Source organism: Microtus ochrogaster, chromosome 19 (genome assembly GCF_000317375.1).
Source record: "Microtus ochrogaster isolate Prairie Vole_2 chromosome 19, MicOch1.0, whole genome shotgun sequence".
NCBI lineage: Eukaryota > Metazoa > Chordata > Mammalia > Rodentia > Cricetidae > Microtus > Microtus ochrogaster.
Window position 1 is genome coordinate 10732317 of NC_022021.1, and position 13929 is coordinate 10746245.

Consider the following 13929-nt stretch of genomic DNA (forward strand, 5'->3'; position numbering starts at 1 on the left):
GAGGGGTTGGCACTGCAGGAGGAGGGGTTGGCACTGCAGGAGGAGGGGTTGACACTGCAGGAGGAGGGGTTGGAACTGCAGGAGGAGGGGTTGACACTGCAGGAGGAGGGGTTGGAACTGCAGGAGTAGAGGTTGACACTGCAGGAGTAGAGGTTGGCACTGCAGGAGGAGGGGTTGGCACTGCAGGAGTAGAAGTTGGCACTGCAGGAGTAGAGGTTGACACAGCAGAAGTAGAGGTTAACACACCAGGAGGAGGGGTTGACACAGCAGGAGAAGGAGTTGGCACTGCAGGAGGAGGGGTTGGCACTGCAGGAGGAGTGGTTGACACTGCAGGAGGAGGGGTTGACACTGCAGAAGTAGGGGTTGGCACTGCAGGAGTAGAGGTTGACACTGCAGGAGGAGGGGTTGGCACTGCAGGAGTAGAGGTTGGCACTGCAGGAAGAGGGGTTGGCACTGCAGGAGGAGGGGTTGGCACTGCAGGAGGAGAGGTTGACACTGCAGGAGTAGAGGTTGGCACTGCAGGAGGAGGGGTTGGCACTGTAGGAGGAGGGGTTGGCACTGCAGGAGTAGAGGTTGGCACTGCAGGAGTAGGGAGGCAGAAGATGCTCTTCATGTGCATTTATGGATTTAAGATTACTGTTGTTACTGTTTGTCGGTCTAGGGGCTATAATAAATAAACTTATTCTTAACCCCATAAAAACAATTTTTCTTCCTCTTTATCTTGCAGCTCTTAGTGTGAATTTTGTTTTCTTTTTCTAGTATAAATTTTGGAATTATAGGAAGAAAAACTGATATGTATATTTTGGCCATTCTTTCCTATGACTAATTTTTTTTTCTCATAAAACTATCACATACTTAGACTAATGGTCCCATTTGTTTTAAGCAGTTGGCTTGTCCCATCTGGCTTAAGTCTACTGTAGATTGTGAATCGACATCCTAAGAACTCTGTGTCCTTATTGTCTTATAATGCACAGAGTTAGAGATCGCCTCTGAGTTATAGAAACAGGGCCTGGCTTCTGCAATACTGGCATGTCAAATGTTACTCCCTGCATCTCAATGTTACTCCTTCCTGTTAAAGTTAAATTTATTTAGGTGTTCTTCAATGTTTCCTCTGACTTTGAGCCATTTGTGCTTATATCTTAAAAACATCATTTAAATTGAGTCAAATTACTTTGAAAAAAATTGTTGACACTGGTTGCCCAAATAAAAATACAGGTTTAACCACTCAAATTTCCAGAATTATATTGCAATATGAGGACAAAAATGAGCAGTTGCCTTTGCTAATTGGATCTAGTGATGAGCACAGCAAGTGTTCAGGATTTGCTTGCTAATCGATCAGCAGGTATTAGAGCATATTGATCTCGCCAGAAACCCTGCTGACATTTCTGGTGATTTTGTGAAAATTAGAGTATGTGTCTTCTTCTCTGGGTAGAACAAGTAAGAAGAAAGTGAGCAGGGAAGGATTTCCCCCATAGAGGCTATGGTCCCTTTAGCTGTTCAGTGGCACATACTTGGCCTCGTGTTGCTGCGCGACGGTGGCCCACAAAAGTGTTACAGCAACACTGAGTCAGGGATACAGGGCAATGAAGATTTCTTTAATTCTTACTGCTTCTATCCTTTTCCAAATTAGATTTCCAGGGGCTTTTCTTATCTAGAAGTCTGATCTGGATTAATCTGTTTGGGCAGTAGTAATACAAGAGAAGAGGGAGTCAGAGAACTACTGACTAATTTTAGGGTTCTTTGAACAGGATGTTGAAGAATCACTTGGAAAGATCTCATTCTTAATGATTTATCAAATGTTATTAGCAAGTGAATGCTCCACCAACCTTTTGGAAGGAAATATATGTAGATATACAGACACACATATACTTATCCACACACCTACATACACAAACACTTACGTAGAATTAAATTTGTGTGATGTATTATTTTTATTATATGGTAATAATAGCTTTATCGAAGTAACTATGTTTCTACTTGCTTTATTGTCTAAGAAGCTGCCTCCTTACTGCACAAAGACTCATACATCCCCTCCACATTTATCAAAATAGGGACAGAATGAGTAGTAAACCTAAAGTTTTTTCTCCCTCTTCTTGCTCCAGGCGATGTGTTCCACATCACAGCTCCCAATAAGTTCACCTTTGAGGAGGCTGAAGAAGAGTGTGAGAACCAGGATGCTAGGCTGGCTACTGTTGGGGAACTGCACGCAGCTTGGAGAAACGGCTTTGACCAATGCGATTACGGGTGGCTGTCGGATGCCAGTGTACGGCACCCTGTGACTGTGGCCAGGGCCCAGTGTGGAGGTGGTCTCCTTGGGGTGAGAACCCTGTATCGTTTTGAGAACCAGACATGCTTCCCTTCCCCTGATAGCAGATTTGATGCCTACTGCTTTAAACGTAAGTGTTTGATATCTTTCTTAAAAATAGAGATTTAAAAGCTGCAGCAAAGATATTCATTAAGGTTCAAGTAGATGTTGGGATGGATTCTGAATCCTGTACGGTGTGCATGGAATAGAAATAGTTTAGTGACTTAGACGCAATAGACTGGATACCAGAACAAAGGTTAAAACAAGGTAGAGAGTGTGGCAAGTAGTTTGTTCTGAAGGGGATGGGAATGCCAGATTAGAGTCTTCACTGCACTCTGCTTTACCAAACATCACAGAAAATATCCTGGATTCTCATTTCCTATTAGCTGAGGCCTTTAAATGCAGTCTTGCAGTTGGTATAACAATGTAAAGCCAACAGAATCTGAGTTAAGCATTTGAATTTTGTTTATGTTGCCTTTGATATCATTCTCATCAGAAAAAGCAGACAGTTTAAATTTTAGTATCTACAGGTGAGTATTTTTGCTGAAACTGAAAATAATTATGTTCAATTCATACCTAAAAATGAACAATACAATCAAATAATCAATATAATTTATATATCTCATTTAGCTTTGAGTAACGGAATACGTTTCTCTTAGTGATTATTTTTGCTTTTAATTAGTTAAAGTACAATATAGACTCTTTGCAACATGTAGCATTAATTAGTTATGCTTAGTTAAGTTTACCTTTTAAAATTAATTTTTAAATGGCATTCATGCTATGCATATTTTGATTTTTAGATATCCCTAAATTACTTTTAAATATTAACCACATTTAATAGTATGATAATTATAGAGTGTTTAACTAAACAATAACTAGTTAAAACTTTTATGGTAATATTTACTCTAGGGTTTGTATTATGTCAGCTAAATAACAAATCCTTAGATATTCTAGTAACCTGGTGAGATTTCGACATTGACTAATATAGTAATTAAATGTCTATAAGACAGGAAGTGTTTGGAACTAGCTTACTAATTCTTCTTGTTGGAGCAATAGGTAACTAAAACAATTAGAAAATACACTAGTTGGTTATTAATTGGTTTCGAGAGTGAAATATGCAGGCATGTTTTTAGGGAGAAAAAGACAGAGCCACGAGCCCAAGCAGTGTGTCAGAAAAGGTCTTGGATCCCTGAACTAATAGAAACGTGGAAAGGTTTCGTTCACAGACTTCTGTCTCTCCACTAGGCTGCCTCTGCCTAAATCTCAGCTTTAGACTTGCGTCTCTGTTATAGCCATATGTTGTGTATTAGCTTAATTCAAGCTGGCTGATCCATGAAAGGCCTAGCAAATGCTAGCTTTTCTTCTCAGGCATTGAAACTAAAACCAAAGTTTTTTATAATGTCTTTTTTTTTTAAATAAAAAAACAACAATAATAATGAAAAGTCTTATCTTAAATATAGTCATATATGCACGTATGCATAGACTGCATGCATATTAATTTGTGCCAAATTCTTTCATTAATGATATTCATATAAATCAGGTTATAAAATGACTTTCCCCTTAAGTTACTGATGTGATGAAGGAACAGGCTTGGGCTGATGGTGAGAAAGGGATGGGACTGGAAAAGTTCTAAGGGGGGAATAGAGGGTTTGCTCTGACTATTGAACTTCACTAATTTTTCCTGCACTGCATAAAATTAACAACAGGAAATAAAACCACATTTTTTCCTTGAGGGTAGAATGGAAACCCAAGCTTATCTGTAGCCATAGAGAGTATTATTAAAGAATTTATCCTGGCAGATTTTAAATTCTTATCTAAATAAATTTACATGGATACATAAAAAGAAAAACCCTTAGATTTAAATAGGTTGGCCACATTAAATTTAACTTACATTAAATACAAAAGTGGTTGATATTTATTTTTTCTATTCATTTACATAAATAGAATTTTGGAATAAATTCAGTAATATTTCCCCTATGTAAACTGAAGTACAGATTTTTGTTCATTTCTTCTGTCCTTAAGACTGTCTTTCCTAGTTTGTTGATCACAGAAGAGGTTAGAAAGTGGCAGTGGCAACAGCTTCTTCCAGCTTCTAGTGCATTTTGCGATACTTCTTTTTAATAGGTGTATACTTAAAGATTGAAATTATTCCCAGATGATTTGTCTGATGTCCAATTTTCCTGTGTAGTCCTGTGGTCACCAAGCATGCCCTCCTCTGCAGCCCTTGAAGTGGTGACTGTGTTGTGCAGCTGTCTTGTTAAGTTGAAGAAGAGATGCTTGCATGCTGTAAAGCATTGGTTTTGTCAAACATGGAAAGTCGGTTTTTAGGCCACGTAGTAAATAGATAGTTCAAATCTTATTTTGTTCTAATTCCTCTTCCTTATAAAAGCAGTTAATAGCACACATATAATAGCTGATAATGTGCAGATAGAAATTAGCTGGCCAAATAGATTTGAAAAACAGGCAACTAAATGCCTTTTAAAAATAACCTTTCTAACCCATTCTGTGATAAAAACTGTCTACTTCCTAATTTTCTTTGGCTTCAGGATTAAAAACATTTTATGAAAGAATTTAGTTCAGAGTTTTGAAATTTCATGTGAAATATCTCCAAATTTAAATGAATCAAAATAATTGAAGACTTTTGAAAATTTCCTAATGCATGTCATTAAGGATCTCCATGTGAGGGAAAATGCCACATTTCCTAAAAAAGTCATTCTAATATTCTTTAGCTCTCACTCTTAAGTTTGTTTTTAATCAAAGTTTTAACATCAGAATTTGGGCTATTCTTTTTTTAAGTTGTTGATCGAATTTAAAAAAGCAGCATTTCTACTGAATATAGTTCCTTGATTGTCTCTCTACATCTCCTCCAACTTGAACAATTCCATTGATGACAGTTATAATGTCTAAACTTCAAGTTACCATTTGATCTGGTTTTGTTCTTCTTGTTTCTCCTTCTCTCATTAGATTTGGAACTATGGTCTAGAGCAGGTTCAGTTGGTTCCCCACACTTCACACGCTTTCATGTTTATAATTAGGCTATTCTAATCTATGATCACATCATTGATTTTTTTTTTGTACCCTAAACAACTATATGCCATTAGGTACCAAATGGAATAGTTCTTATTTTGTATTTCACAATGTTTCCTGCTGATTGACTGACTTGATTTACCATCCAATCACTTGTAGAGCTTTAAGCTGGCAGATAAATTGAATCCTACTGTATCAATATGACACATTCCTCACGTGTGACCTTCTAGTCGCACTGTGGAACACCCACTGACTGCTCTTGTCCCTTGTCCCCGTGTTCACATCCACACATGGTTCGCATATAAAAGGCTCGAGTCAGCGTCGGCCATTTCTCTAAAATGTAGATAGTGTAGGAGCTAAACAGGCCACTATGCTGGTGATATGGGTTTCCATTGTGTTAGGAAAATGGGTTTCCATTGTGTTAGGAAAGTCTGCCTCATGTGTCATGATAGAAGAAGCACGGAAAAGATAGTCCATAGGGTGTAGAACACCATAGCGTGCTGATGTGAAACATCTGTGTGGCAGACAGCTGCAAAGATTGCAAGGGAGTATTTGTGGGAAAGAAAGCATGCTGATTTTTGTTGGCTTCCTCAATAATGGCATTGAAAAAAAAATAGGAGTTTTTCAAAATCCAAGTGTCTAATGTGAATCAAACTAAGGGAGGAGATACTTGTACAACAATCTAGAATTTCATTCTTCTCTTTAGAATAATTGTCAGGAAAGTAATGCAATGGTTTTTATTCTTAGGCTATTTCTTTGTAGGTGGTGTTTTAAAAGATTGTTTCCTTTTTTTGGGGTGGCTGAAGCAAGTGGCACACATCAGATACACGGAGTTTTGATGGCAGTCAGCTGTTAGGGTTGATGAGAAAAGTTACCCAACCCCAAAAGGAAGTCTGAGGTTTTCCATCTCAAGTCACAGAATTAATTAACTTAATTGTAAGCAGACTTTCTTAAATAGGACTCTAAAATTATTAAACCCTCCTTTCCCCCTGAAAACAAAGTCACATAAATCCTGGCTTTTGTAAGACAGGCACAACGAGACTCAATGCTCTCACCTTACTGTGCAGCGAGGCTACAGGAGAGAGACAGAAAATTAGTCATAATTGACAATGACATGTGCTTATTTGATTTAAAAAATCTGAGTCCATTTTTAAAATGCTATAAAAATATTTCCTTAGGATTAAATGGAGAGTTGCTAGCTGGAACAGGAGGACTAGAGTCACAGACTTTCTCTTGGATCCAGTGCGATGCCACCTTCTCCTAAGTTAATTTCATTGCTCATGAAAAATGCTCTGAGGGGAAAAGTAAAATTACAATTCTGCTGTTATTAATAATAATATGATTGAATTTTCTCTAATATGAAAGTGCCTAAGAGTTTGTATTATGTTTCCATGGGAACATTCTCCATACATATTTTTTACTATTTCCCTAAAGAATGCAGTTATAAGACAAACATCAAATCTGGCAGTTAAGTGAGATAACCATGATGGAATTTCAGAGGATAGAGAATTCAATTAAAAGAAAACTAGTCAGACACATTTTAGGTCTTTAAGTTGTTCTTGTCAATCAAAATTGACTAATGTTCGTGCCAGGAAATAAATGCAGAAGCAGCTTACTGCTATTTTTTTTTAAAAAAAGGGGGGGGAGTTCATATAATATTCTTTCCAAGGTCCCAATATTCTTTTGGGTTAATTTCTTTTTAAGTATAAAAGGATAAGCACGGACGGATTTTTAAAGAACATATGTTATTGTGTAAATGAACACCATATTTTCACCAGAACACTGATGTTTTTGGACTTTTAAAATGGTTTGGAGAATATCAAGCGATAATAACAAATTCCAGCCCCTCCCCCAAATTAATACTTATAGCCTTGTTCAGATTTAGGATAAAATAGTATTAGCTTATCATGGAATTCTGACAGAACAGGTGAAGGTTTTAATAGGCAGCCAATTTTGATTCTCAGTGGTTCTTTTTGGGGGGAAGATCCAGTCCTTAGAGTTTCTTGAGGCAACAGTTTCTTTTCTTTTCTTTTTTTTTTTTTTTTTTTTTTTTGGTTTTTCGAGACAGGGTTTACTCTGGTTTTGGAGCCTGTCCTGGAACTAGCTCTGTAGACCAGGCTGGTCTCGAACTCACAGAGATTCGCCTGCCTCTGCCTCCCAAGTGCTGGGATTAAAGGCGTGCGCCACCACCGCCCGGCTGAGGCAACAGTTTCTAACAGAGAGGACCAGCCTTACATACATGGCCACTTCACATCATAGAATGTATCAAGATGGCGGACGTGGGTTCCTTGCAGCAGTTCCTTGTAAATTCACTGGCAACTCATTTTTGATTTTAGAAAGTACTGATTCTTTTGGAAAACCCAGTCTTTGTACACTAAGATGCTCCATTTCCTGTGTTAAGAAATACTTTTATTTATAACATTGTCATTTATATATACAGCTTAAATTTCCTTAATTCAGTCATTTTCGATAAGCCTGGAGCTATTATAAAGTAGCCTTTTATAATGACAAGTGTACTTTATGTAGCATGTGCTCACTCTGTGATGATCCAGGAATGCCCCCACCCCCAGGAATTTGTAATGACAGGCTGAAGACTATCTTGTAGCTACTTTCTTTACTATATTTGTGTTTCATGCTAACATAAGACTGAAACCAAGGCCCAGGATAAGTACAAACACAGTGTGCAGATCGCTCAGCAAACAGTAGGACTATAGCAAATGCCAAACCAGCCTCTGCCAGACATGCTGTATGGTCTGCTGGCAGCATGCCTCCAGAGTTGAAAGGAAGATGAAGTCAAATGTCCAACACCTGGAACCAAATGAAGAGCCGGTATTAAAAGTTTAATATCCTGTTTTTATGAAAGTCTACACATTATAGACAATGTCATGGTTTATTTGTCACGTGGTTCCATTTGATGTGGCTTTCTGTTGTTTTGCAGTCTGAAACACTCCCTGTCCCCTGAGACACTTTGCAGCTTGAAAAGAAGGCAATATTTGGAGAAAGCTAAGCAGCAGGGGACATCCGTCCCCAGATAACAAAGCCAAGCTCTCCTTCTAAGTTTTGTGGTGCTACTGTAGATCGTTACAGATAACCATTTATGAAAATTCTGTGTTAGTAGCCTTTTGGCATCCACTTATCTTAAAACACACGATGTTCATTTATTTTTGTGAGAACAATTATTTGTTCAATCAAGTATAATAACACTTGCAATACAGTACAACTTACCAGTTTATGATTATTAATTAAGTGATCACTTATCTTCTTTTGCATTAATTTCAAGTTTAGATTTTAGACTCCTTTGTATCAGAGATCACTTGGTCCACTTAAAACACTGGTCATGCAATTCCATATTCGTGACTTGTCTAATTAATTCTTTGAAATTATTTTTTAGCTAAACAGAATATATCAGAGGCAACCACCATTGAAACGAATATCCTCGCAGAAACTGCATCACCCAGTTTACCCAAAGAACCACATATGATACCTGACAGAGCTACACCAATCTTTCCGTTAGTCACCGAATTACCTATCATTACCACATACTTCCCTCCTGCAGGAAATATAGTCAATTTTGAACAGAAATCTGTAGTCCAGTCTCAGGCTAGCACAGACATATTAGCCACCGAGTCACCCACACCTGCTGGGAGTACCAAAAACCACTGGGATGTGGATGACTATTCACCTTCTGGGCCAGAACCACTTGGGAAGCCAGATATATCTGAAATTAAGAAGGAAGGACTCCAAAGTACAACTGTCATCTCCCAGCATGCTATTGGCTCACAGGATGGAACTACAGAAGATATGCAAACATATGAATCAGTGACACAGATTGAACAAATAGAAGTGGCCCCATTAGTGACATCCACAGAAATCACAAAGCACATTTCTTCCAAGGAACCGCCAGCATCTGAAGCAACATTGAAATCCACAGAAGTGACCCTGGAACAGAAAACTGAAATGTCAACGGTTGGCACCACTCCCGAAGTGGTGACCACAAGTCAGTATGGATTTACCTCGAGAGATGGTGAGAGTGAAGACAGAACACTGACAGTTAGGTCTGGTCAGAGCACCCGGGACTTCAGCCAAATACGCGAGGTCGTCACGGTATCAAAGACATCAGAAGACACTACCTACTCCCAGCCAGGGGACTTAGAGTCCATTTCAACGTCAACAGTTGCTTCACCTTTAACTATGCTTGACATAGATGGATCACTAATACATAAAGAGAAAGAACCAAAAGACAAAGTGACCGAAGATTTTTTTGGTCAATCACAGCCTACAACCCCTTCGCCATCAGAGCATATTACAGAAAAAGAGTTGTTTCCCTATTCTGGTGACATGGTATCAGTAGAGGGAATATCCACAGTTGTTTATCCTTCATTGCAAACAGAAGTGACAGAAGGAAGAGAAAGAACAGAAACACCAAGACCAGAACTAAAACAGGAAGCGTACACAGTTGATGAGATACAAGAAAAGATCACCAATGATCTATTTATAGGGATAACAGAAGAAGGCTCATCTGGGATGAAGCTCTTTACATCTCCCTCAGAACAAATTCATTTTACAGAACCTTCAGTTGAAGAATCTGTTTCCCCAGCGTTGACGACTGGAAAGTTAAGCGTGAAGCCAACAGAAGCCAGAGATGTAGAAGAAATGGCAACTCTGACGAGATTAGACACAGATACGTCAAAGCCCTCCCGAGATGTTACAGCAGCCCATTTGACCCACAGTACTTTAAATGTGGAAGTGGTCACAGTATCCAAATGGCCATGGGAAGAAGATAATTCAACTTCAAAGCCTTTATCCTCAACAGAGCTTGCCCACTCTACTGCATTGCCCCCCGTCTTACTTAGCACCGTAGGAACAAAGGGAAAGGCTAAAGAAACCCCAAGTTTTCCACATGTAGGAGACCAATATACTCTTTTCCCAGATAGTACTAGAAAACCATCAGAAAAGGTTCCCGAGGAAGATTTCCCATCGGGAGAATTCACAGTTCCTTTTCAGCCAGCTCCATCAGTTGGTAGTGCTGATGAGTCAACTTTGAGAGAGTCTACAACTGAAGATGGGGTGCTTCCCACCACAAGCCCAGAGGACCGAGTCATCACTGCAACTGCGGAAGGAAGTGCTTGGGGTGAAGATGCAGATGCCTCCAAACCACTGCTTACTCTCCCCCCATTTGCACACACCTCCTATGTGGAAGGATTGGCCTTTGTTAATCACAGCAGCACCCCAGAGCCCACTACTTACGTGGACAAGTCCTACACCAGTCCTCTTTCTGTGATTCCCAAGACAGAATGGAGTGTGTTGGAGTCTTCTGTTCCCCTAGAATATGAGGTTTTAGGCAAATCCGATCAAGATATGGTTGAACAGACTCACCTAGAAGCCACCACGCCTCCTGAGGCTTTGAGAACAGCAGAAACCACACAGAGAGAAAGCCTGGAAGAACTGCAGACTGTAGGGAGCTCCTTTCCTGTTCTCAGTTCTACGGCAGTCATGACCAAGGAGACAGTGGCATTTAAAGAAGAGGGGGAGGGATCAGCATATACTGTCTCTGAAGACACATGGGTGACAGGTTTGGAGAGAGTCCCCGGTTTAGAAACTACTCCCGCTGGAACAACTGAGCGTGGTACATCTTATCCACCCGGTACAATAATGCAGCCCAAAGTGGAAATGGAGACAATGGTACCCCTAGTATCAACCATTAGGCCAAAGGAAGTTTCAAGTCCAGAGCCGGAATTAAAGTATGAAGCAGAAGGTAGTAGCCTGACGGAATTTGCACCAACGCTGAGGCCTCTCAGCACTCAAGTCACACAGTTTATGCAGGAACCTACTGAGGAAGGCAAAGCACCATCCCTAGATGACACAGATTTAGGCTCAGGATTATTTGAAAGACCCGGAGCCACGGAACTCCCAGAATTTCCAATAGTTCCAAGCGATACCAGTGCCTTCCCTTCGACAGACAGCCTTCACAGAACTCCACCCTCCGGGCCCTCTTTATTCACTGCAGAACCGCCTGCCTTGGAGGAGCCCAGTGAGAAAACGACAGGTGACATTGTACTTCCTAGAGAATCTGTAACGCAACCCCCTCCCACAACTCTCACGGATACCATAGCTAAGGAAACGGAAACCGACATTGACCACGAGGATCACGTGACCTCAAAGCCTCCCATAACACAGCCAACAAGACCACCCACTGTGGAAAGAAAAACAACCTCCAAACCTCAGGCATTGTCTACTTCACCAGCCCCGACAGGGACAAAATCCCGCCCTGACATAAATGTTTATATTATTGAGGTCAGAGAAAACAAGACAGGTAAGTCTTTGCTTTCAAGGCAATCAGCATTTTATCTTGAAAGTTAAAATAACCACCGTAACAAATGCCGCCATTAGGCGCTGATAACTGGAGTGTCAAAAATGTGTTAGCTTCATGCAGCTGTACAAGAATTGGAAGGCTATGTTAAAGCGTTGGGAAGAATGTTAGCCACAGTTTTATTTTGCAAGTCGTAAGAAGCCCTGCTTTGTCATCTAATACAACCACTTCATCACTGTTGCATCACTTCAGACCGTGCAGAAGCGAGTGTTTTAATTTCAGTGTCTTTCCATACCTTACTACTCAAGTGTAGCACTAGACTGTGCTAACATTCCATTGGTCTGCAGCCATTAACCCCTAGCACTCACGTGTAAACGGCTAAATGACTTTGCACATCCATCCCTAGGGCTGACAGAAAGATCACTAAAGGTTTGTTTTGTTTTTCTCTCTTCCAGGATTTTGCAGGTTTGTCACATAAGTGGTGGAATGGGTAATTAATTGGTCTATTTTGATTCGAATTTAACATTTTCAAGATGTTAACTGTTTTCAGGATATTTCTAAAATGCAGCTCGAACTGTTGAGAACCAACACAATCTATCTAAGTTCTAGGAACTGCTTGGAATCGTTAACAAGGGTAACTTTTAGAAGGTGGATTTGTAAACGTTATCTTTTCTTTCTAAAACTCAGGTCATGATGTCTGTATTGTGATTTCATTGTCTCCTCTAAAAGCGGTTTATTTGCACTGGTTGACACTTGCAGTTGTCATGGTCAAACACGTCTTGTTCTTACGTGGAAGTGAGAGTGCACCATCATGTTAAGTTGGAGAAACCGACTTGAGACTACATAGCACAGACAGTCTGACGGACTGTTCCATGTTTGTGTCCTTTAAATTTAGAGCTCCAGTCTACTGGTTTTCTTAAATTGCTTGGTTCAAATTTGGATATAAGAATTAAATGAATAAATGTTCACTTTTCTGTGGCCTGGTTCAGAGAAGCCATATGGGAAAGATGCTTGTTGATCAGTTTCTTTCTTGGTATTGGGATACGCCTTGCTGGGTGTTATACAGAAGAGAGATGGCATTTGCATTAGCATGATCAGGAGTACACCCAGTGAAAACGAACAGGTAACGGTAGCACCCATTCAGTCGGTATCCAGTGCTGTAGATAGAAACTTCGTGGCTTCTATTATCTCCTCCTCAGCATTTTCATGGTGTGGAAATATTTGCATGGCTCGATTAGTAGGCTACACAGCCCTGCATTACTAAACTCCTCTCTTCCCAGTATAGCACTTTAGAGGCCCGAAATGAAGTATGCTTTTTTTTGGTTGTTTTGTTGATGTTGTTTTTGTTCTTGATACTGTATTTTGTGAATCATACGTCAATTCCCGTCTTCTACCTGACTGCTCCATCTCTCAAAACTAGGGTTCAAAATGGGATGGAGGAGGGGGCATAGAGAAGCTTGGTATCAACCTTTGCTTTCCGAATGTGTAAAGTACATACCAATTAAGTACATATCTTCTTAATTCATCTTTCTCTCTTCATAGGGTCATACTAAGCTGTATCAAATAGTATGAAACTGTATGAAATAGTATGAAAATAAATGGCTCCTACCGGCTCTTCTGAATGGAAAATTGTACATTCAGTTTAGGGTAATCAAACTACAAAATAGAAAAAAAGCTGAAACTTGAACCCGTCCCACCCCCATTTCTGAAGGATGGCAAGTATCAGGTGAAAAACACACTAACTTCATAAGTGGCGGTTCACGTGGAGAGTCTGCCAGTGTGAGAGTAGTGGCTTCTGAAGACCACACAGCTGCACATTATAGGCACCCCCTCGTCCCCAATCGGCAGAACCCGCATAGCGGTGGGTTTATATGCACCCCCTTGTTCCCATTCGGCAGGACCCTCTTAGATGCGCGTTTATAGGCACCCCCTTGTCCCCATTTGGCAGGACCCTCATAGCTGCTTTCTTTTCTCCACTGCTAAAACCTAGGGCTATACTTACAGTACATTCTGAGAAACTTGTGGAAGATCTGGCCATTTCCATTAGGCAGAGAATTACAGTATGCGCGTGTTGGGAGGGGCATGGAATACTGGAGTAGGCTCTCCTTCACCTGGTTTTATGTGTTCTAGACTTTCATTCTTAAGAATAGCAGCATGGTTTGTTATTTTCAGAAGGCAGTGAGACCCAAATACTTAGACCCAACTACTCAGTTAACAAATTTTGCTAGTTTTCCAACAATAATTTAATTTTCCCCAATATTTTGAACTTTGCTCATGAAAACCAGCA

The 13929-nt window shown here is 40.1% G+C and overlaps 1 protein-coding gene across 4 annotated transcripts in view; it reads left to right on the forward strand.

Annotated features, from left to right (window-relative positions):
- Positions 1–13929, forward strand: part of Vcan (versican) — a 99868-nt gene that overhangs the window by 34096 nt on the left and 51843 nt on the right. For 3 of the 4 annotated variants that reach the window (XM_026783719.1, XM_005356522.3, XM_026783720.1), the window contains exons 6-7: positions 2103–2396; positions 8724–11645. In XM_026783719.1, coding sequence (XP_026639520.1) covers positions 2103–2396; positions 8724–11645 — 3216 coding nt within the window. The remainder of the gene's footprint in view (positions 1–2102; positions 2397–8723; positions 11646–13929) is intronic. The other variant, XM_013349671.2, reaches the window with a different exon arrangement.